At 35.4% G+C, this 25,998-nt stretch overlaps 3 protein-coding genes across 6 annotated transcripts in view; 1 reads left to right on the forward strand and 2 right to left on the reverse strand.

Annotated features, from left to right (window-relative positions):
• LOC132102945 (carcinoembryonic antigen-related cell adhesion molecule 20-like) overlaps positions 1-25,998 on the reverse strand; it is a 132,783-nt gene that overhangs the window by 29,306 nt on the left and 77,479 nt on the right. The gene's annotated exons all lie outside the window — the stretch shown is intronic.
• Positions 179-7,751, forward strand: LOC132102923 (C-X-C chemokine receptor type 3-like). Of its 2 annotated transcripts, none has more exons than XM_059507650.1 (3): positions 179-213; positions 4,544-4,918; positions 6,373-7,751. In XM_059507650.1, exons 2-3 carry the CDS (start codon positions 4,547-4,549, stop codon positions 7,096-7,098), a joined length of 1,098 nt encoding a protein of 365 aa, XP_059363633.1. In that variant the 5' UTR covers positions 179-213; positions 4,544-4,546; the 3' UTR covers positions 7,099-7,751. The 2 variants fall into 2 exon arrangements, with proteins under 2 accessions (XP_059363633.1, XP_059363634.1); XM_059507651.1 differs by lacking the exon at positions 179-213 and adding an exon at positions 3,148-3,201.
• Positions 20,542-24,522, reverse strand: LOC132102924 (C-X-C chemokine receptor type 3-like). The gene is made up of 3 exons (XM_059507652.1): positions 24,178-24,522; positions 23,226-23,567; positions 20,542-22,194 (listed from the first exon to the last, which is right to left on the reverse strand). The coding sequence occupies exons 1-3, from the start codon at positions 24,187-24,189 to the stop codon at positions 21,430-21,432; spliced, it is 1,119 nt and encodes a 372-aa protein (XP_059363635.1). The 5' UTR covers positions 24,190-24,522; the 3' UTR covers positions 20,542-21,429.

Raw genomic sequence — 25,998 nt, forward strand, 5'->3', positions numbered from 1 at the left:
CAATAGCATTTCCCAGAGCATAAATGAACATTTAAAAATTGAATTATGAATGACTGACTACTGACCGTTATCATATTTCCTCTTTGAAACCCTGCCGCTATCTCCTCCTCCTCTGCGTGTCTTCTACATATCTGCCTTCTATGGCCTTTAGGTTTATTTATGGGTAACCTTCAATGGGCTAGTCATTTCAGCAGCACTCAGCGATTTGCTGTGGTAAGCGATGTCCTGTCAAACATCATTTATTCTTATTTTTGCAATTACATATCTTGATTTGATGTTTCTTTTTTATTTTGTGTTTAATTACATTATGTTAATGTTTAATTTATATTGTAGACAAAAATGTGAAGCTAAATAATTTATCTCTTATTTTAAAAATAATATTACCAAACAATCTTTTTTAACTTTTAAAATAGTCTGATAAAAGTTAAAATAGACTATATTTGTAGCACTGTTCTTTTGCTTTTGACTACCCTAATGAAAAGTAAAAAAGATAAATAAGATTAAGTTACTTCTGTTACTGAATAAAGCAGGAACTGATGTCATCAAATAATGTTTGTTTTAATATTATGCTCTGAAGTTATCCATGAGGAATAAAATATATCACATGTAAATAATTTTTAGCTCTGAAAAACGCAGTGTCAGTCATCTGAAGGCACGTTGTATATGCTTCCTGTATTCATAGTTTTCATGTGACTACACATCCTTAATATGGCTTAAAGGGGTCATATGATACGATTTCAAGTTTTCCTTTCTCTTTGGAGTGTTACAAGCTGTTTGTGAATAGATAAGATCCCTAAAGTTGCAAAGACTAAAGTCTCAAACCCAAAGAGATATTCTTTATAAAAGTTTAGAACCGTCCAAGCCCTCCTTAAAATGCCTTGTTTAAACACAACCCCACATGTCTACGTCATGATGTGAAAATACTTTGTTTGGCCTTCCAAAAAAGGACACAACTAGAAATCAGTGGTTAAGTTGTATCTAAAACACTGTTTCAGAACAATTCAACCCAAATATTAGAGTGTGTGCAGTGCTTTTTATGGAGGATAAGAACTGTTTCCTGGTAGAGTAGACTAAAGTGCCCGCTGTTCTGCCTCACAGTCTGTAAGTATGTTTACATATTTAAAGAATTTGCACTGATGATTCAAACACAAATTTTGAGCAGTGTAGAGTAGTGCTTGATGTTTGTCATTTCTCCGATCACAAATGCAGACATGGTTTTATGTTTACATGGTGTGAAGCAATGCAACGTGTAAAAACACAGTATAAGTCATTATAATCCATAATTATATTCCCACTGGATGCAACAACTGCCTATTTTGTAATGGGTTTTATTGTTTTTGTCTTGTCGCTCCTTTCTTTTTTCTTGTTTCCGTCAAATGGTTGAGGCATTCAGCCAATCACAATGCACTAGATCAAAGCACACCTCGCTTTTCAGACTGATGAGCTTTGTAAAAAACTACACGTTTCAGAAAGGTACGGCATAGAGGAGAAACAATAATGTACAATATGTGGTTTTTTGAACCTTAAACCACATAAACACTTTGCATTACATCAAATATAGTACACAAAATAATGTTCTTTTTAGCAACATCATATGACCCCTTTATCAAGACAAGCTTGTGCTGCAGTTCAATGAATGTTTACAATCTACGTCTCCATTCCGGTCACATGACTGAATACTTTGAATTGCCAGCATACACAAATTGCATACACAAAGAAGATGTTTATGCAACAACTGCATCTGTTTCTGGAAATCAATCAGTAGTCAGTCAATCAGTAGTGAATGATTTATGTTTTTTATTTTTTATTTTTGTTTACGTTTTAGCACAACCAAGATTTAAAAATGAATTCATTAAAATAACAATAATAATAATAAAAATAATTCATTATTTTTAAAGACTGCAGCCACAGTTTAATACTGCTTATAAGTTTCTTAAAAAAAACTAAGATCTGAAGCTGAATAGAACATTGCAACTATTTTGCACCATAGCTGTTTCATGTGGTGCCAGAATGAGTCAAGCTCCTGTGAAGACTGGCCTCGTTCACAATTATTAAAAGATTTCTTAATAAAGAGATACCGTACAGCTTTTTTTGGTTTGGTGTGGGCTGGTATTTTAAGGTATGAGGCTGTTCTCTAGGGTCATGAGGTTTGCAAGTAAAACAGAAATAGAAATGTGGCACCTCCAAACTTCAGGTAGCAGAATATGATGGTCTGTAGTGCCCATTTAAGAATGCCGTATTTGTCAAGATTGTATCTAAACTGAGTAACTGATGTGCTGGTCCATGTTTAGCTTTAACCACTCTCTAAATTTGCTCATTATCTCCCAGTTCCCTTTTTACATTGCTTTAAAAGAATTCGACCAGATTTCTCTTCTCTATTCTCCTTCAAACTTTTTCATAGCTTTCGCTTGGCCTTTAATAGTGACAGATGCAACCTGACACAATAACAAAATCTCTGCAAGTAAGGTAGATAACCCAAATCAGTCAACAAAAGGTACAACAAAAAGTACAGATGAGTATTCGTGAGCAGTGAGGTGTGCAAGTGTGAATAATGAGAAGACTAGAACAGGACGTGGTGTAAAGGTGTGAAAAAAAACATCCCGCTTTATGAGCATCAGTGACATAAGGATGAAACAAGAAAAAGGAGTTACTTTGCAGTTTGCAACTATCATACTTACTAATAGTAAAAATATATATGAAATGATTTGTAATACAAAATCAGATACAGACTATAAATAACAAAGCTGACTGGATTTTAAGTTTTTATTTTTTATTTTTGAGTGAAATGCTAAAAAATTTAAATTTCAAATACACAATTCTAGAATATCAGTTAGCATACAGTTAAAATTCCTCTGTATCTCTATATTTGTCTAGCATTTTGCTACAAAAGAGGATCCATAAAATTGATGAACAATTAATAAACAATGCCTGTTTGTCAGCCAGTAACATGTATCATATACCTGCATTTCCCAGAGCACAACCTTTCATTGAGAAAGCAAAAATAACATCTGATAAAGAATTGTGAATGACTGACAACAGATCTTTATCTTATTTCCTATTTTTAACCCTGGTGCTCCCTGTCACTGTCTCCTCCTCCTCTGTCTGTCATCTGCATGCTGTGACCTTTTATTATATAGCAACTCTCTTTGTGCCAATCATTTCAGCAACTCAAAACTACTGAGAGATCCCACACTTAGAGAGGTATGTTTTCTTCCTTTCAAACCTTTTCCGTTTTCCAACTATTTATCATCTCCATCCATCATATATCCATACATCCACTTCACATTGAATCAAATGATCAAATGAATGTTTTATGTTTGTTATAATAATTTTACATTTGAAGATTATCAGCATTGCATAGTGCACTTTGCTTCACAGATATAGTAATATGCAATATGAAATAGTTTTAAATGTGCGTCAGTTACAATTTTGATGAATTACGAATATATGACTTCATTTAAGTTAGATGTTAAATGAAGTCAAATTTATTTCCAGCACAAACAGACTTTACTGAAGGGAAATACCAGGGGATGACAAATATCACCTCCTCAGACCTAGGGTTTCAATCACTGACATTCAGAGCTTTATTGTAAAACTCATGGTTTCCCTTAAAGCACAGGGTTCATGACATTAGAGGTACTACACTATCCAAAACTAAACACAAGCTCATTTTCAAAGAAATGTTACTTTTACCAGAAATGACCAGGTGGCAATAGACCGCTACCTCAGCAGCAAACGTGGACGTCACAGATTTAAGAGATTTAACTTGGTCTCATCAGTGATGAGAAACTGAACTTCAGTGAATGATAAGCATCAGAAATGAATGTACTTTGTGGCCACTTTGTGGTCTTACATGTTCTCTTATCTGCTCAATTGAGTAATTCACTGAAATATGAAAACAACTTTTTGTGTGCCAAAGCGTCTGTAACTGAACTTCTTAAATCCTGGATTTTGCTCCAGAATAGAAAGGAACATACTCCTAACCAGGAATATGTATCCTAATATATGCAGCAATATACATCCTTGAGTCATCATTCAGACCTGCAAAAAAAAGAAGAAAAAAAATCCTTCAGTGGAACACAAAAGAGGATTTTGTGATTGATTAACAATAAAGGTAAAAGGGATCCAAAACACTGGATTTTATGACTTTTAAAAACAAATTTTAATGGACAATCAATCAATCAATCTAAATGCTGTCTTTCATGTTTTTTATATTCAATTAAGTCTTAGAGGTTTGGACCGCACATGAGGGTGAATAAATGACGGGATTTACATTTTTTTGGTGATTGATATGACCCCTTTTGGTCAAAACACGTTACTTCAGCAAAAGAACTTCAAGCATAAACTTACATCTTTTAGATATTTGTAAGATTATTAATTAGAGTAAAAAACTACATTGAAACTTTACCCTCAGACATTAAACTGTGCATTCACAAGACATAATAGTTTATGTAAAGAAAACTATGTTGACAGTAGAATGGATGATAGGAATAGATACTAATTCAGTATGTTTTGACTTGTTTGTTTGTTTGTTTTTCTTCAGAAAATGAATGGTGTCCAAAAGATGACATTTAACATTGAGGAGCTTAACTATGACTATAATTACAGCGAAAATTACAGCTACGTCTCGAATGGTGAAGGAGCTGTGTGTGGTCAGGAGTCTAGCATGTACTTTGATTCCATTTTTATTCCGGTCCTTTACTCTCTGGCTCTAGTAGTAGGGCTGGTGGGAAATGGACTGGTTCTGGCTGTACTGTGGAAAAAGAAAAAGAGCTTGAATGTTACCGACATCTTCATCCTCCATCTGAGTTTAGCAGACATTCTGCTGCTGCTAACGTTGCCCTTCTGGGCTGTAGAGGCAGTTCAGGGGTGGATCTTTGGCACAGTGATCTGCAAGCTTACTGGAGCTCTGTTCAAGGTGGGCAAATACTGTATGTCTATAGGGTCAAGAATTATTGGTGGCAGTTTTGATGGCCATGTGTTGATTTCATGAAATTATTTGGTCATCTGCTTTTCCAATTTATTGTTTATGCATATCTTCAATAATTGAATTGTATGAATTACTATAGATTTTCGATTTTAGACATTCAGTTGGAAGTAAAGATATATTCCTCGACCTATAGCTGTTCAAATACTTCTCAGTTTAGGGTTTACAGTGTTACATTTTCATGGTAACAAAGTTGTCAAATTAGACATAACTACAAAGAAAAGGTTAATAAGTGATTTTTTTCACACTAAAATACATATTGTTTACAAGAAAGAATTTATTGTGGCTATACTATTTAAACATTATTAAACACTATTTGAAACCATTCACTTGCATTGTTCCTCAGTGTAATCCAGATTTTTTTTTTTAAGAGGAGGAAAATATTGTTTTGTGTTAAAGGATTAGTTCACTTCCAGAATAAAAATTTACTACAAATTTACTCACCCCCATGTCTTCTAAGATGTGCATGTCTTTCTTTCTTCAGTCACAAAGAAGTAAATGTTTTTGAGGAAAACATTCCAGGATTTTCTCCATATGGACTTCAATGGAACCCAATGGGATGAAGGTCCAAATGTCAATGCAGCTCTAAAGGGCTCTATACTATCCCAGCCCAGGAACAGGGGTCTTTTCTAGCGAAATGATCAGCCATTTTCTTTAAAAAAATTTAAATAAAATAAAATATTATATGCCATTTAACCACAAATGCTCGTCTTGCACTAGCTCAACTTCACGCATTATGTAGTCACATTGGAAAGGTCACACGTGACGTAGTTGGAAGTACTGCAGTGTTTACAAAGCGAATGTGCAAAGAAAGTCAAATGCCCTTTACAAAAAAAGGTAAAAAAATGATGTCGGACAATTTTGAAGTTGGAGGACAAAATTTACATTTTCATCCTACCCACCCTTTCTAAACTGGATACACAGATGAAGAGCTAACTGCGCGTTACCTTTCCAACATGATTACATAAAGCGTGAATTTGTGGATGCACATCGTGAAGCTAGAGCAAGACCTACATTTGTGGTCAAAAAGTATACAAATTTTTCTTTCTTTTTAGAAAATACCCAATTGTTTTGCTTGATAAGACCCTTATTCCTCGAATTGGATCAAGTAAAGCCCTTTGAAGCTGCACTGAAACCACAATTTGGACCTCCAAGCCATTACATGTAGAAAAATCCTGGAATGTTTTCCTCTAAAACCTTAAATTCTCTGCCACTGAAGACAGAAAGACATGAACATCTTGGATGACATGGTAGTGAGTAAATTATTCTGGAACTAATCCTTTAATCACAAATGCTTTTGACTGAAATCAGCTTGTATCTGGAATATTGCTTTAAGAATCAACTTTGGGTTTACAATATTTCATTTTTACTTCTTTCTCCATCAGATCAATTTCTACTGTGGTATTTTCATGCTTTCCTGCATCAGTCTTGACCGCTACCTGTCCATCGTCCATGCAATGCAGATGTATTCTCGTAAAAAGCCAGTGGCGACTCACTGTTGCTGCCTGATGGTCTGGTTCTTCTGCCTTCTGCTCTCCATTCCTGACTGGATATTCCTTGTTGCCACTGAGGACTCCAGACGTCAGGATAAAACAGAATGTGTTTCGTTTTTCCCCTCTGATTCTTGGCATCTGGCCACTCGTCTGCTCTACCATTTTTTGGGTTTCATTCTTCCAGCACTAATGATCCTGTTCTGTTATTATCACATCCTGCAGCGGCTGCAGCATGGCTCCCAGTGCAAGCAGAAGAAGAGAGCCATCCGTGTCATTGTAACCCTGGTACTGGCCTTCTTCATCAGCTGGACGCCATACAACATCACTCTCATTGTTGACACCATACAAACCAATAAGACCATCAGTCTCAGTACACAAATATCCTGTGAAAGTGCCACAGCATTAGATGTAGCTCTCACAGCTACCGCCACATTGGGCTACTTACACTGCTGTGTCAATCCAGTGCTTTATGCTTTCGTTGGGGTGAAATTTCGCCAACACCTGCTAGACATGCTGAAACCGTTGGGCTTCGCGCTGATGGGACCAGCGGTTCCGGTGTCACGGAAGAGTTCTTTATGGACAGAGTCAGTGGACACCTCACACACATCTGCTTTCTGATATATCATATGCCATCAAACTCATATGGGTATATCTACAATCAGTCAGCATGTCATATTTTTATCATGCAAACTTTAGCATCTGTACACAAGCGTTGCCATTGACACCAAGGACGATAAATATAACAATAACTAGTCTTAGTCTTTATAATCATTATAATTGTATGAGAAAATGGAAGTCCACACCACAACTATAACAATAACATTATATAGAGGATCAATTTCGTTTGAATCACTGGAAGGCTTTTCCAAATGATGAACGTGAAAAAACATTGATAACCAATCAGAATTCAAGGAACTTCAAAGAGCTCAAGCTTTTAAAGCTGCAGGTGACAAAAGTTTGGTGTATGTTTATCATAAACAAAGTTTATCGTATGTTGGTGTGGACACTACTATTTATCTATAAAGTTATATTTATAGTTATCGTTCTTGGGGTGAACAGGTCTTAAGTCTATTGAAAGTGCTTTTTAGCTTGCAGGCTGCATGATAAACATGAATATATTCATGAATATATAAACATGAGCAGGCTTTTACTTTTAGGATATTTCTCTTTGCACGTGGCAGCTATCATTACAGCTCATATAAAACATATAAGACATATACAAGTTTCTATTTTAGTCAAAAAAAAAATAATAATTTTGTTTTACTATTTTACTTTTATGTATTGTTATTGTGTGTAATGTGTAAAGTGTTCTGGATTTTTTATGTTAATTGTCTTGTTTTATTTTTTTATTTTTTTATTTTTTTGCTGTAAATACATTTTCAAAAAATCCTGTCATGTGAAAAAGAACTGAGCAAATGTGTATTTTGGTGCTTTTTGTCTTCTTATAAGCTCCTATATTTTGATGTATAGCTTAGTTCAGGGATAGGCAACTCCGGACCTGGAGGGCCACTATCCTGCAGAGTTTAGCTTCAGCCCTAGTAAAAACTCACCTGCCTGTATCTATCTAGTAATCCCGAAAACACTGATTGCCTTGTTCAGGTGTGTTTAATTAGGGTTGGAGCTAAACTCTGCAGGATAGTGGCCCTCCAGGAGTTGCCTATCCTTGGCTTAGTTGAACCTCCCAGTCCTCCCTTCCAATTTTATTTTTGTGCTAGCCTAAAACCTGTAGCTACAATGTGAAAATTCCTCTTTAATGCTGTAAACTGGAATATAATAAAATACAAGAGAAATTATGTATGAAGAGAAGTTGTATATGAAACTACATATTTAATATAGATGTTTATATATGACAATCATGATCATGATTTAACATTATTTAAATGAGGGAACAAATTTGTTTGCCTGCTTAAAATGAGGTAATAAATTAATAAAATATGGCGAGGATTTAACTAAAACAAGAAGGAAAAAAGAAATGCCATGAATCAATAAATTGTATGGATTCATTCTTAACTCGTGGCCATCATTTCTAGGCCAAGTCATTGACTCATTCAAGTCCTGTATGTAGGCAGGTCTGTAGATGGGGTATACAGGGCCCCGGTTTAAATCACTGTGGGCCCTCCAACAGCTGAGGTACCCTAATCATAACCAAATTTCAAATGCTAGCAAGGGCCCTGACTGTATGTTGTGAGTAAGAACTGCCTTGGATCAAACTGCTTGGTCCAGCACATGCCAAATGTGCAATAGGATTGAGAACTGATAAATATGGAAGCCAGGGATACTTCCTGAATTTGTTATGTTCTTTATACTATTCTAGAACAATGTGTGAAGTGTAGCAGGGTGCATTATCCTGCTGAAAGAGGCCACATCCACCAGGGGACACTATTGTCATGAAGAGGTGTACCTGGTCTGCAACAATGTAAAGGTAGGTAGCACATGTCAAATTTATGTCCACTTGAATGGCCAAGGTTTCCCAGCAGAACATTTCCAAGAGCATCACACTCCCTCCACTGGCTTTTCATTGTCTCACAAGGCATCCTGGCGCCATCACTTAAGTTAAACGATGCACACAGTACAGCTGTCCAAATGACAAAGGTGGCATGGTTCATGTTGCAATGCCTGCTGGGTGCACCATATAGAACTCACCCATTACTCCTAGCATGCATTGCAGCATGAATCATCTCACCATTGTTGCAATTCATACATTCTTGATGTCTGTGTGTCAGAATGAGTTCAAATCCAAATTCAGAATATCCTATCCGTAGTTTCTCAACACTGTAAAAAGTTATCATAATTTTAACAGTAGAAGACTAAAACTTCTACAATAAAGACCTTTTAATTGGTTATAAGCAAGTATGTACTATAAACAGTGAATAACTGTAATTACATATCATGCAATTTTACAGTAAAATACTGTAATTTTGCCCGTGAAAAAAATTATTATTTTGAAAAACTGTAAATTGACAATCCCAGAATTCCCTGCATGATACTTTTTAAATGACCAGGTTTCTTCTTAGCTTTTTTTTCTTATTAGTTATGTACACAAGGGCTTTTCTATCTTACATCTAATGTTAATTTTGATTTATCATGTGACCACCAGATTTGTCATCACCACCTGTTTTTGGTGCTTGTCAATGTTACAATTACAATGGTACAAAACAGATATTATTAATTCTTAACATTATATCAGTTAATTAAATAGTTATTTTTTTTTATTTATATATATTTTTTTACAGTGAATTTAAGTTATTGGGGTTAAACTATTGGGGTTGCTTCAAACTGCGGACATGAAAAACAACCGCAGACTTGTTGCCAAGGCAACAATACATATAACGTGATATTTAGTCTATTAGAAAAACGTATATTTTATGAGAAACGCGATTGGGCTAGTTTTGGACTAGTTTTGAGAAGCAACTGGGCAGGATTTGTTGGCACCCCTGATCTGAACGCACGTGCTGGAGATATACTCCTAATTACAGGAACGTCTTTAGTGATGAGATGCGCATGAAAATCGCATTCAACTTTTTGCTCAGCCCTAATGATCACCTATGTTTTTGATTTTCTTTTCAACCAATATCATGTTTTTCTAAGCACACTGTTAAAAAGACCACAAAACAATATAAAAATACAGCCAACGAGTCAATCAATGCAAACACTAGTCACCATAATGGTGACTTCGAACCATACTATTATTTTCAATAAAAAAGCAACATCGAAACCTAGTAATTCTCAACAAAACTTTGTCCATGTATATAATATAAATACATTTAATCTGGTTTGTACTAAGTGAAGATGGAAATGCTACTTCTATTGTTTAATTCTCCTCTCCTGAGATCTTGAGATATATAACATCTTCTTTTATCTTCTGATGATTTCATTAAGGCTGTGGTTGTATTTAGTTGTTTTGTTTCTCTTTTTCTGTGCTTGCAGTTCCCCTTTTCTTCAGTGATTCTGCTCACTATCATCAGCTCTCTTCAATACTGCTCAATCAAGCTGACTCATCCGGGCCCCACATGGGTGTCTCAGAAGAGGAACTGGTGGTGGGTGAGACACATCATTATTTTCTGGTGCCGTGTGCTTGTTAACAATAACATGGTCAAAACCTTTCCACAGGAACTTATCATAATCAAGCACAAATTAAAGTCATTGGAGTGGATTTTAAAATGTGCTTTGGTCTTTAAATGTTAAATGTATATTTATAATATACCCTATGTACTTTTTTTTCAGCAAAAACAGACTGACTATATTTCTACTGCAGTAAGGTTGCAGAATACCTCAGCAAAAATGAAAGTCACAGGAGATTTAACTTGGCCTCATTAGTGATGAGAAACTGAATTGCATTATGACTGATAGGCATCAGTGATGAATGTGCATTGCAACCTGTGTGTTGTTTCATTTTCTCTTATATTTTCAGTCAAGTGATTCATGTAATATGAAAACACCTAATTTCAATTTAAAACCTGGTTAGGGCCTCCTTTAGCAGCCAAACAGCATAATTTGGTTTTGGGAATGACACGTCCTGCACAGTGGCCAGAAGATTTTGAGCCATTTGAAAAGGATTTCCTGACTTGTTCCTTCAAAACACCCCAAAGCGTCTCATTAATATTCAGATCTGGTTAATGTGCAGGCCACGGGAGATGTTCTGACTGAATATGAAACTGATGAAAATTTCAGGCCATGCATTTATAGGTTTGAAACCTCCAACACTATATTGGCCAGTGTTTCAGTTTCCCTTATCAGGGGTTTTCCCTCCAAAGAAGTACCTCCTCAAAGTGCCTCCTCAAAACAATTGAATTAAAAAAATAATCCACAGCAAAAAAATAAAACATTCAAAAATTACAAAATGTGACATTAAGTGTATAAATCAATCATTTTTCTAGAGTAACACTGTCTAATCGTGACATCAGCTGTAGGCCATGTTTCTCTTGTTATATGATTTGTTATCATGCTTGACTCACACAAATAAATCTAATGAAGACTAATTAAAAAAGTAAAGAGTAAGTAAAGTAAGTAAACAACACACCCACTTAGACATCAGGCCGGAAGTGGTGGGGTGAGTTATTAAAACATAACACGGTAAGATATGTGTAATGTTTCTCTCATTATGTGGTGAACTATTAATTCATATATCAAGTTAAACTGTTGAAAAGGGGCTTTTTGATGAAGCCACTTTATGTTTTAAATTGATTATTTTTAAGATATTAAATGCTTTGATCTATTACAGTTATTTTTTGTGGGTTTATTTTACGTTACTCTGGAGCATTTTAAGTTTGTTATTGACTTTGTCAAAGTTGAGATAATGGGTGTTATGCATTTTTCATGTCACCTTTTGTAGGGACATTCTACAAAATCACATTCAAAATGTGCAAGATTCCAGAGATACATTCCATTCCAAGTTTTTACTCACTGAAGACATGGAAAATGAACTAGATTTTTGTTTTGTTTTTGGGATGTCTTTTTTTTTTTTTTTTTTAAGAACCACATAACACTTTTAATGTTTATTTTAAATATAAAAATAAAAAAGTAAATTTTTACATTGAATGTCCATTCTTGTTGTTCTCTTTAAAACACCTTGGTCCTGGAGGAACATTTTTTTGTTCACTGTGCAGTGTATATGTTTGAAATGACAATAAAATATTATTTGATGACTGATGAGTATAAACATGAACTAAATATGATCTCATAATAGCCTACAGTCAAATTAAATTCACTATGCTACATGATGTTACATTCATTAAAAATTATCAATCAAAAATTAATATAATTATATTTTGATATTTATTTGCAAAACATTTAATAACAATACATGTAGTGCTACAAATAAACAATCTATGATGTTACATTTATTAATTAACTACATTGATCAAAATAAATATGATTAAATAAGATGACATATTTTTAGTATTTCAGGTATTGTTATTAAAGGTTGTAGAAAATAGCTCATACTTAATCTAACAAAAGAACATTATGGTGCAAAAAACAGACCAGATCTACACTAAACCATAAAAGGTTCGCCTCACTTCCGGTGTTCCCTCATTGTGGGCGTGTCCTTGAAACAACGTGCAAACGAATGGAACTGAAAATATCAGTGCACGCTCGTCAAATCTCTATTTGATTTAATGGATTATTTTGAACAGGTAACGAAGTGTCAATGTTACGTGTTAATTAGCATTAACTGCAACAGTGCCAAAACAATGGATAGTTTGAGTAATATGATAAATTGTCTTTCATGTTTTGCTTGATTGATTACAGGCACACAGAAAAACAATCTTACCTAATATAGTTTTTACTGTTTGGTGTATTTCGCTTTTTATATATTTCATTTGTGGGGCTTTTTTTTAATAATAGTTTGCTTTGATTAGACTACCTAGTTGTCATTGGAGAGAGACTACTACAATTTGTATACAAAACCTGAAACGAACCACTACAAATGTATCTGTGTCTTAATAAAATCGGTGTGAGCATCCTGTGCCATGCTTTCTTTAATCTTTTTTTTTTAATAACCCGTTTTTACCAGCCTTCAAAGTCCCATCAGTGTATTTATTATTATGAATGCAAATTTACTTCTGTCACATATTTTATCCTATTACTAAGATTTTAAAGTATATTCTACAGAGTGAGTCATGCAACATTGAAACAACATGTGAGTTAATTTTTTTATTTAAATGAACAGTCTTTTTAAAATGGACACATTTTTCTTTATTATTGCATTGAGTTAACAGTCAAATACAGAGCTTAACGGTTTAGACAATCTGAGAAAGAACTACTAATAATAAATATAATAATAATGAATATCATAAGCATACATTGCATATGTCTAAGCATACATTGTGTCTGTTTTTGACCATAGGCACTGAAAAACAACCTCATCATGTCATGTTTAAGAATAGTCAATAGTGATCCATTGTGTAAATAATGTTTAACATTTGAACATCTTATTCAAAATTGTTTTTCACATTTTACAACTATTACATACAATGAAACTCAAATGTTTCTTTGTCAGCCAAACTTGCATAACATGCATGCAGGTTAACAAATAACATGTTATCTTTAAGTATGTTTACTGTTTAAAATTATAATCAAAAAATGATATTGTAGATCACATAAATATTACATTCATTAAATGTTACTATGACAAGTACAGAAGTAATTGCTTTATGAATATAACTCAAATTGAAAGGCCAAGGAAAGTTGTGTGAAAGCATGAAATGAAGCAATGCAAAATTAGGTGAGTGTCTGAGATATTTTATGTCTCTCGATGAGAACAGCCTCCATGTATGTCCAGTTCATAAAATGATCAGCTACTGTACCAGTGACTTCAGCTCTCTCATCCAGTCTGAAACAGACAGTGACTTTACATGAGGATTAATATGTGGAAACATCACAAAAGCAAATCAAAGCCATATTATAACATTGGTGATGATGAGACATGATTTCTTTTCCAAATGTAAAAATAATATTCTTGGAGTAGCTGCTGACCTATGTCCAAGAAGACTGCATCAGAACAATACTTTAAGGTTTATGCACCGTTTTATATAACCAATTACAAATTAGATTGATTACAATATTAACATTTTCACTGCAAGAAAATTTTCAGTTTTCAGTAGCCAATGTATGTGACTTATTTAGGTAACAGAAACACTGGCTACATACAAACTAAACTTTTTATAAATGACACAGGATAGCTAGCCTAGCTATATTTATTAGGCGGCAAATATATTTGTTTCAAGCATTGTCGTGAATACACTGCAGTAATAGTCATCAGCAGCCTAATCATACTATTCAAACAGCAATTAATCCCCCACAAATGAAATGTATAAAAAGCTAAACACATAAAAAAAAAAATATGATTAAGAAACTATATCCCAAGGTTAGCATAGGTTATTCGGTTATTGTTTTTCTGTGTGCCTGCAAACAATCAAGCAAATCAGCTTACAGACGATTAATATTACACAAACTGCATTGTTTTGACACTGTTACAATGCTTCAGTGCTTAACATAGACACTTCATTACCTTTTCAAAATAATCCAAGTAGCGATTTGAGGAGCGTGCACTGATTAGGGAACTAATGAATATTCATGTAAACTCCACCCACGGGAACAGTTTTTCACGGGAACCGAATATTACACAACACCAGCCCATAAAGGGGTGGCCTGGATCATGTTTCCTGAAATGTGTGTGGCGCTGCAAACACATTTCAGTTCAAATTTAATGCCATTTGGTGCTACAGTCCTCATGAAAAGGTCTACAGAGAGGAGTAAGTGGTAATTGTGTTTTCCAGTTGTCTTGGTGCTTCTGGGAATGCTGCCACCTCCCATTAAAACAGATGGTAGCATAATTTGAAAGCGAAAAGTGCTACCTATCAGATTTTGCTTCCAGCATGACAATAAGGTTTGAGGCTTTATTAACATGTTAACCTCCCCTAAACCCCTAAACCTACCATTAAAATAGGATAAATAGAGTAATCTGATAGGTAGAATTATATGTCAGAACACTGGCTTCTTTTAAGCTGTCCAAAAGGCATGTGCAGCCTTCAACTAACTGCTTATTGAGTTGTAAGTGTTTTCTTTTCTGCTTTTTACAACTGTCTGACACCAATTTTTTTTCTTTAAAAAGAAGAAGAAGTAGAGGAAGAAGTGAGCATTTCGCAGTCACCACCATTACAAGCTACTTTAAGTGAAAATAAAATTATGGGGACATTAAAGTAGATCTGTGTACCTTACACCTATACTAAGACTCACTGATGACTTCCAAAGACTTCCAGAGATGAGTGAATTGAAGTCATCTTAAAAGAATAATAATAATAATGATGATAATAAGCACAAACAAACTGACTTTATTTCTACTGCATGATTGTGACATACTTCTACCTCAGCAAAAAACCATGAAGGTCACAGGAGGTTTACCTTGGTCTCATGAATAAGAAACTGAATTGCATTGTGAATGATATCAGTGAAATGCTTTGTGTTTTTTCATTTTCTCTTCTCTTTTAATATATTCCTGAAATGGCTATGGATGAATCCTATACATGCAGGAATACACAACATTCTGTGATGCACATAGTCAGAGGTGCCCAGTCCAAACCAGATAAAACACGACTGTCTGTAATGATCAACTCTGCTTGAAGGCTGAAATCCAGAAACAGGCCTGGGCACCCGATGCTTTTTTTAAATCTGTAAGAAGCTTCCTTTTCATTCTTTTTTTTTAATTTTTTTTTTCTGCAGCACACAAAAGAAGATAACGATTACGATGAATGTTTAAATTGTTGTGTCTTCACAACTAACAGAAAAACCTATTGACTATATTGATATGACTTTTTATTTTATGCGGAAAAAATATCTTCTATGTTCCACAGATGTAAGAAAATTGTGGAACAACATAAGGAAGAGTAAATGACAGAATTGTATTTTTTGGCCGATTGATCTTTTTAACTTGAGCTTGAAGCTTTAATGTCATCCACCGTGTCTCATCCTTGCCCCCCTCTGGTCAAAACAAGTTACTTCAGCAAAAGTAATAGTGATAAAAGAGTGGTGCCCAATCCTGTTCCTGGAGATCTATCATCCTGCAGAGTTGAGTGCCAGACCTGCTCCAGAGAACCTAATTATCAAGTGCTTCTGAAGATATTAATTAGCTGATTCGTTTGATTGAGGTTATTTGAGTTGAATATTTTAACAAATTTTATGGATTTATTTTGTTAAAGAAAAATAAAATAGAAAATGGTGACTCACTGTTGCTGCCTGATGGTCTGGCCCGTCTATCTTCTGCTCTCCATTCCTGACTGGATATGTCTTAAGACCTTCAAGGACTCTAGACGTCAGGATAAAACAGAATGTGTTCCAGAATATCCCTCTGATTCTTGGCATCTGGCCAGCATCTTCCAGCACTAATGATCCTGTTCTGTTATTATCACATCCTGCAGCGGCTGCAGCATGGCTCCCAGTGAATATGTCAATATGTCATCTTTTTCTACAAACTTTAACATCTGTATCAGTATTACGTTAATGTAGTTTGGTTTTCAGTATGTAAGCTTTAGTTTTATGGCAGTGATTTTTAGTATGCAGACTACATAATAGACATGAATATATCCAGTAGAACTCTTGTTTAATCTTGCTTTCAGAAATGTCTCTTTGCACAAGTGGCAGCTACTATATAATCTTAACTGTTTTATATTTCTTAACTCGGTGCCATTCAGCTCACATATTTTAGAGAGAGATACATCTTTATTTTGTCAGAATAGATCACTTTTTGTATCTTGGTAGATTGGTTCAATGTATCGTGAGCAGCTGAAAACCACTGTGAAATTATATTATTTTGCAGTATTATATTTGTATGTACTTTTATGTAAAACCAAACTCCCTGAATCTTTTTCAGCTGTACTAGCATAAAACCTGTCCAAATACCCACACTTGATCACTTGTTTGCTTATGACGTGACATTCAGCCAAGTATGGTGACCCATACTCAGAATTTGTGCTCTGCATTTAACACACACACACACACACACACACACACACACATGGAGCAGTGGGCAGCCATTAATGCATGGCGCCCAGGGAGCAGTTGCGGGTTCGGTGCCTTGCTCAAGGGCACCTCAGTCATGGTATTGCCAGCCTTGAGATTCGAACCCACAACCCTAGGCCACGACTTCCCCATTTCATTACCTTATGATGTATTTCCTGTGTTTGGTCCAAGTATTCAAGTGAGTGAGAAGAACATAATATAGAACTTTTCATTACCTGATGATGGTACACATTTTCAATAGTTTTCATTTTAAAATAAACATCTAAAAGTCTCTTCACTAGTCCAAATAAGAGACGACGAAGTACAGACCAATCTTTGCACCAATTAAATTTGCAACACTTATGTTTACTACCAAATTATATGTCATATCTAATTATTATTAATATTTAACTTACACTGGAAAGGTTTTTGTGACATCGCTGCAAAACATCTCCCTATTTATTTCCAGAACATGATGCATGATGGGATATGCTCAGCCTCGATTACCGCTTCAAATGTAGGTTTGATGTGTGTTAAGGGCACTGCCCTTTGGGGTTAAGACCTGGGACAGTTGTGCGCACTTCCTTTCTGGTGTGTGCAGCCATTTTCATGTGGCCAGGACTGCAAGATGTGGGTATTTGGACAGTAAATGATGGTGAGGTGGAGCCGCAGTTGCAGTGTCTTCCTCAAACTCTTGCAGTGGCTCCACTGAGGTTACAGCTAGACACACATAGAGTGCTTCTCATTTTTTTTAATTTGTGCATCCGTTTCCTTTCCCCCCATAGGATGTGAGGGAAGGATACACCTGTCCTCGCCAAAGACTATTGATAAACAAAAATGGCCCACTTGAATTATTAAGAAATTACACTAACAGACATTATTTGGTATGTTATACATCTTTTATACACTTAATATATTATAAAAAGAATAGTATAATATTAATAATAATCTTTAGGCTTTGTCCTTAATCCCTTTATCCTGAATTATTGTTAGGCCTAAGGACATTTTAAGTCAGGTTAAATCACATACCTTCTGTCATTTTTTGGGGAAAGCAAAAAATGAATGACCATATCTGACCCTGTGATTATATCGATTAAAAGAGCAGCACATGATGGAAAATTTCACCTAGCATTGTGCCTTTTTCTTTTACCATGCCTGCATAGTGTTTCCATAGCAATTTATTTTTTTATTATAATTTTTTTTATTTTATTATTATTAGTCATGTGACTGTGTGTGCTTAAACATTTGCATTTTGGAAAACATTTAATATGGTGACTTATAATAAAGTAGGCTAATGGTCTCCGCTTAGAATACGTTTAATTAATAAAATTAATAAGGATAACTTGTTATAATAAATGTATTCATGTAAGATAGAAAATATAACCACAATGCAAAACACATCCACGTCAAATCCCATCACATATCAAGTCCAGATTTTGTTTTTGTTGTTGTTGTAGCTGATTTGAAATATGTAATTTAATTGCGAGTTTAGTGCTGATTTCAGTGACTCTTTCACCAATTTCTTTTGAATTGTTATAGTGTATAAAGTGTGGACTTGTATGAAAAAAATATTTTAAGCAACATAAAATGTTACTGGACATGATTAAGAGAGAGAAAGAAAAAAAAGCCACAAGGTCACAAAGCCTCTTTTTTTTACAGCTTACACTGGAAAGGTTATACTTTAGATCCTTCACAATATGCATATTTAATTGTGTTTGTTAGCTCTACTTTTATTCCTTTCAATTTTCACTGAAGCCTAGTGGGGCTACCTAGCCCTAAGTGTTAACATTCACAGCCTTCACAGATATTACTCAGTAATGTAGCCCTATATTTAGAACATTTCATGAGTTCGCCTGACCATTCAGTCTTGATAGATAATGGTCAACAAACTTGGCTTGCTGTCATTGAAAGCTTCTCAAACCTGAGGCTCAGCTCACACTCCCATCTATGACGATACTTTGTGAAGGAAGAATGAAAGAATTAATGGAGAAGGGGAGGTGAAGGGAAGCCGGAAGAGTTGTTGCTGGGATGAAGAAATGACTTCTGGTATGATGACTGAAAGCATTGAATGTTTAGGCTCCTCCTGAACCTACACGACCAAGTGGACAAACCAGTCTAAGAAAGACATGTCAAAACAAGTCTGTGTAGACACGTAAGAATTAAACAAGCTATTCTACTGCACTCAACCATAAACTACTATAGAGGCGTACTATAGAAACACATTTCAACAAAAACACATTTCAAAACACATGCAAATCATGAGTAAAGAGAACTGACTGGGGAAAAAAATAGAAAACCAATGTCTACTTAACGATCACACTTCACAAAAGGCTGTCATACGCAGCGACACAGACACACAAATGCTGAAATTCTGACAATCAACTACATTTGCTCTCATTTTGTTTATTTTCTTTCATGTAGTGATGACTCATGGGAAATATATCCGATGGAATATTGATATTGTTGCATGACAATGCAATGATACTGTCATTTTCACAGTAATGCTCACCACATGTTCTGTTTCAGAAGAGGAACTGAAGCGTGTCGGAAACATGTGGCTATTTTTTGTGTGCATGGCCTCAGAACACATTACAATAAAAAGAACTGTCGAAGAAACCAATCTATTAAAAATGGACTGTCTATTCACAAAGTCACTGGAGTGGGTCACTCTATTAAAATATGCTTTAGCAGTTTACAGACATGTAAAAAACTGCGTAAAAAAACGTTTGGTTCTTCAATGTTTGTGTACTACACACATGAGGCCCTTCTATTGTTGAGGATGATGACATCCTGAAAGTATTTCAAAGGACACTGCATTGCAGTAAAGTACACAGACTAGAGAATACAAGGCCTGTTTTCTCCCTGTTCCCCACATGTGGTCATTTCTGTCAATGGGGATATTCCACTGACACGAACACCAAAGTATGTATGTCTGAAAACCCCAACAGTGGTCTTTCCCAATTACCAGTTCACCCTGTAAAGAAAGCGCTATGAATATCCCGAAGGAAGAAAGTGCTTACCCCAAAAGGGTTTAGAAGATCACTTGGTTATGCAACATGGGAAAAGAATCCTTTATGACCCTTATCAAATCATTATTCTCTTATCATTATTTGATGAGTTATTAATAAAGTAAGTTTCAATATATCTTCTCTTTCATAAACATTAAGATTCTGAGCTTCACAACATTTAGAACATAAGCTCTACTAAGGAAACTACTTCAAAGTGAAAAGAAGAATTTGGATGGAACATTAAAATAGTGTTTTTTATTCACTTCTTAAGGCTTCTAATGAAACGGAACACATCTTTCTAGAGATCACTGACTTGAAAAAAAATGTAAGAAACTGCTTAGCAACTGACATGACTTCCTGTAGTATGCTTTTTTTTTTTATCTTTTTCATCAGCAGATCCGCTAATGGTACTGATGAAATTTTAACACACTTTAACACATTTAACTGTTTCTCACACATGCAACAGATTTAATAGACAGAAATTAATTTATGGTACAAACATAAATGTAACATAGATGATGATGATTCTAATAATATCTTTATATATCTTAAATAATATCATCTTTTTTATTTTTAAATGTTACATCTCAAAGTGCTTTAGATAAACAGATAAATCAACAAAAGACACCATATAAAAAGGAAGAAGAGAAAAAATCCTATTCCCAAAATACTTTGACAAAAATAGAATAATATGGATTTAATAAAAAATTTCAAGTAAGAGTCACCCTGAAGAAATTATTTTTAAAGCAAGATTTAAAAATGCCTAGAGGTTTCGCTTGCCTTATTTTAATAGGTAAAAAGTTGCAGTTTTGGAGCTAGTGAAGAAAAATCCCCCATCGATCTTAAACAGGTTGACGGAGCAGATAACAGACCAGTTTCAGGTGAACGAAGGTCACGCATTGGGGGGAAGGGAGTTAAAAGCTCTGAAAATAGTTTTTTTTTTGACCAAAAAAAGAAAATGGTTATTATCCATTCAAAATGATTTTGTAATTGAGTGGGAATGAAGACATCTGTTATTCAAGCACGTGGGCACAGAACCGACCAATGGCCAAAAACTGGCTGATAATATCAATCCATTACTAAAAACACTGTTCTAGAAAATTATTCCAAAACATTTACAGCACCGCGAAAATAAATTAACAAATGACTTAAACAAATATAATCAAAAAATTCCCAGTATCAGTTTCACTGATTAAATTCAACAGAATTAAATTGCAAACCAGTTGGCCAGGATTTCATGTCCTTCCTTCATGTCCATATTTTACATTTCATCCTTTATCATCCATAATGAAAGAATATTCCAGAATTCATGTACAGGAACCTTTGGAGGACTGGGTTCACTGGGTTATTCCATACTTAGTGATATATATTAAATGCTCACATGTTAAATGAAGACTACAAGATACAGTGTGTCCGGCAGTCAATGTTTTATGATCCATATTTTTCATGTATCCTGATCCTGGGGTTTTAATGTTGAATTCATGTCATTCATAGGTTGTAATGAACCTTGTTCCTCTTGGACAGATGTGTTTCTATTTACTACACTAGAGTCCCAAAGTGAAACATCATCACTCTCTGTTTTACAAGCACTGAACTTTGTCATCTTCAGTACACGATGCCGGAACTCTTTAGAGAGACAGAGGTAAATGACAGGATTAACAACACAATGGAGAAGCCCAAAAACTGCTGTTATTTTGCTAGCTGTCCACTGCCTCCCTTCACACTCTTCTGCCACTGCTGAAGAGATGCTCTCTGCTGTCTGAAAAGTGTTCACGTTGAAGGTAATGTTGTAGGGTGTCCAGCAGATAAAGAAAACCAGCACAAGGACTGAAATGATAGCCGCCCTTTGGCCCTTCTTCTTCTGCTGGCACTTTGAGTTGTGCCGTAACTTCAGCAGGATGAAGGAACAGCAGCACAGCAGCACAAGTATCGGTAGAACAAAAAGATGTGGAAAACGAGAGGCAAACCGATGAGAACCAGGCCGATAAAAGTGAATACATTCCTTTTTACCCTCATTTGTGGCCCTGATAGGGCCCAGAAAGATCCAATTAGGGATGGAAAGGAGCAGGCAGAGGACACAAATAATCAGACAGCAACAGTAAATCACCACAGGCTTTTTACAAGAAAACAGTTGTAACCCGCAGATGATGGACAGATAGAAGTCAACACTGAGGCAGGCCAACGTGAAGATACCACAGTAGAAATTGATCTGAAGAGAGAAGGAAACCGTTATTACCACAAAACTACTACTATAATAGACTGCTAGTGAAAAACTGGAATGTCCAAAAATAATTTAAAATTTCAGTTTAAAACATGCCAGTTTTTATAAAAGTATTCATGTTGGCTTCATATGGCTTTTAAATCTTTTTATGATATAAAATTGTAAAAAAAAATAAAAATAAAAAATAAAAAATTGTCTTGTAATGCATCCATCAAGTATAAAGTAACAACATAATTAATTATTTTTTTCCACACACACACACACATATATATATATAGCGGCAATGGATAGATATATAAATCTTATAATATTAAATATAGCATTGTAAGATTTTTTTTTAATTATTGTAAATTATTTATTTATAAGCATCGTCAATGTATGCAATTTTGGGCACTCACAATACATGGCATTTTAAAGCCTGAACTAACCTTGGCTTGTCATTAAAAAGTTGAATTATCTGATATTTTAGTCTTATTGACCTTGATACAGTCATGTGGGTCCACAGTGGTCCTCTCTAAGATAGAATTCTTTGTTTTATGTTTTTATTCTGCATGTTGGTTGCACCAAGTGACTTCGATTCATCAGACAATATTTACTAAATAGTAGTAGTAATTATAATACAAATATTAATAATAATAAAAAAATAATAATTTTTTTAAATGGTAAGCCTTTTTTTCCCACCGTGATATATTTTTTTTACTTGTGCCCCCCAAATATCAAAATGAATTTCAATTCAAACAAACTCATCATAGAAAATGTATTTTCAAGTCATTTGTATATATATTTTAAAGTATTTAGGACTAAACACACTGATAAGGACAAAAAAAGCCTGAAGTTACTTGTCTTTACTTGGTGCCATCGGAAGTTCCAAAACCTGTCATTTCACACTTTGCCAATTTGATATCAGTTTCATTAACTTGCCTGATGGTTGAAATGTGTGCACAATGAAAACATGATTTAACCCAAAGACATCTACGAACGTATCAAAGCAATGCATAAACAAGCCAATAGTAACTTACCTCAAACAGAACTCCAGACAGTTTGCAGAGCTTTGCTCCCATGATCCATCCCTTAACTGCATCTACTGCCCAGAGAGGAAGTGTAAAGAGCAGCAGACTGTCTGTTAAGCTCAGAAGAAGGATGAAGATGTCCATCACACTCAGGTTCAGCCTCTTGAGCCACAGTAATGCCAGCACCAGTCCGTTTCCCAGCAGCCCCCATAAGAACCCCAAAGAGTAAAGCAGGGGCATGAAGACCGCCAAAGCTCCAGAGACTGTGCTGGACGGACAGACCACCTCCATGTACTCATAATCACCATAATCAAAGGTTTTGTTAATCTCGAACAATCCGTGCAGTTCAACCTGCATGTTTGATCAAAATAAAAACAGATTTAACCAAGGGTCAGTGTGAAACTGTAGATTGATATCTAACTGCAGCTACTCTTGAACTGAGTTGTCAACAGCGGAGAGTGTTTTTTATGTGTAAAGTCACATGCTTGGTTTGCACATGATGTTACAACAATAGCTAAATGGAAAGTAAAACTGTGGGTGGAACAGCTGACCGTTGTAGGACGCTGAGGGGGTCGAGGCCCGCGCGCACATTCAAAACAAGCTCAAAAACAAGCACAGCAGTCCAGCTGTGACATTGAACAACTGCTTAGTCGATCGAACTGCTAACGAACACACATGTTTGATTGCTTTACGTTGTCAAACCCCTTTAGTTGCTTTCAAACTGTTATTTCCGAGAGCTATCTATATCAAAAACTTGATTTGTTTGGTTAGTGAGTTATGGTCAGAGATCCAGTTAAACATATAACAAACGTCTAAACCAAAGTCTCTTTAGCTTACAATAACTTCAGAGTATAGTCTTTGTTTAAACTCGACACGGCAGAACATTTAGACGAAACCTGAAAGAAACAGTGACAGAATCATGAAACTTTATACGAATCTATACGGTTACGAAAACACTTACATTATTTGCCATGTTCTTGCTTGTCTTTGTTTCTTTGTCTTCCTTTCTAAGCAGTCCGCATTTTCTTTCGTTTACGTAACTCGTCTATTGAGAGTGTGCATTTGCTCATTGCCCGTCCATTTGGTTACCGTGCACGCGCAGTGACAGAGGAGTAGATCCTGCCTTTGTTTATTTTCTACCTAAACATTATATCATCCGGGTAACTCTAGGAACCTACCTACTATCCCATGCACTCTTGCCCTAGCTGGTTATACCTAAAAATATATTGCACTAACTTGGTAATGTAGCGTACAGCTGGTACAGGGGTACATTTGAAACACCTTAAATAACTTCCGTACATAACAGGTCTGATCTGTGATATTTGCATTGCACATGCGTATTAGCGCCCTCCTCGATCGATCGTGGGACATTTGAAGTAGCCTACATGCGCTTCTCCAGTCCGAAGATATTGTTTTTTCCAAGGTAAGTTTTTCACTTCCCCACACCACTTTCACATTGAATAGCTTGTCATCCTTACATGACTGTTAAAGGTAACTTACATTTTCGTAAACCTCGTAAATCTGTGCTCTAAAACTGACACTGTGTCATGAAAGATCGTAAAATCTAGAGAAATGTTCGGGGTGGTCAGCGGGGTACAGTTGAGACACGGCATATGAAGTTTAGTTGCACGACATAAGACCATAAGTTAATAATCACATTCAGACAATGTACTGGTTTTGGTGTGGTAAAGAAAAAAGAAAAAAGTGTACCAACCGTACCCAGTCTACCCTATACAATACACATCCACAAGTGGTTTCAGTAGATCGAGTGCGCCCTCTAGTGTTTGATAGTCTAAAGCATCTGAATTAAACATTCTGCACGGTAACATACACACAGACGTTTTGGCTGTTCAATGATGCTGAAGTGGTTGTTGAGGTGCTATATAACACCGCTTCTGTGTAAAGAATCTGTTAAACACAGATGGTATTTCAGCGGTTCTTTAGGGTGGTTGAGGTGCTATACCAGCAGTGGCATACAAAGAACACCTGTATAACTCAACCAAGTATCTTAGCTTATTTGGGGTCTTGGCGAAAGGGTTTAAAAAAACAACAACATTAAAAAAGTGTATTTCCTGAAGATAATGTGGTTATCAAACATTTTCCCCCCAATAAGGAAATATTCCAGGGCCCCCACACAGGACTTTTTGACTTCAGAAAAGCATAAAAGGGAAAACATATGAGAGGGTAGGAACATCTAAAAAAATAAACTGTCTGCACACTTGAATCCTTAAAGCAAATTTAATCACCAAGCTTTCAGTAAAACAACCATCCTCAGGGCACCTAAAATCTCCATATAATACCATTCTACATAACATTGTTTGACAAAGGTGCTGTATAGCACTTTTTAAACTTAGGTCCTATCAAGCACTCAAAGTGGTTCCTCTGATTACAAGCCAATGAACCACTTTTAGTGCTATTTAGAACCATTTTTGTTTAGATTGGGGTTGCAAAAATGTGGTTAGTGTTACTCAAATCCAAAAAAAATACCCCCCCCCCCTCAAATTACGTCTTCTTGAATGTTTTCAGGCATTTGTTACTTCCTGTACAACACAAATACAACAATAAATGGATGTCTCTTAAAAATATTACATTTAATAACAGATGTAATGGCACAATAGCAGAAAACTAGCCACCACACTTGTCTGATGAAATGCACAGAAGTGCAGCTCTGTAGACTTGGCACCACAAAAATGAAGAATCAAATATGGGAACTCCATCCCACAGCTCACGAAGCTCATCAGCTAAAGGGTCAAGATAAATGTTAATGTTGTTCTTCGGTTCT

The sequence above is a fragment of the Carassius carassius genome, chromosome 24, assembly GCF_963082965.1.
Source record: "Carassius carassius chromosome 24, fCarCar2.1, whole genome shotgun sequence".
Lineage (NCBI taxonomy): Eukaryota > Metazoa > Chordata > Actinopteri > Cypriniformes > Cyprinidae > Carassius > Carassius carassius.

Coding starts and splice junctions, on each gene's coding strand:
- LOC132102923 (XM_059507650.1), top strand. CDS start 4,547: ATGAATGGTGTCCAAAAGATGACATTTAACATTGAGGAGCTTAACTAT. Junction 4,919..6,372: donor TTACTGGAGCTCTGTTCAAG/GTGGGCAAATAC, acceptor TTTCTCCATCAG/ATCAATTTCTACTGTGGTAT.
- LOC132102924 (XM_059507652.1), bottom strand. Junction 22,195..23,225: donor TGTCTGGAGTTCTGTTTGAG/GTAAGTTACTAT, acceptor TTCTCTCTTCAG/ATCAATTTCTACTGTGGTAT.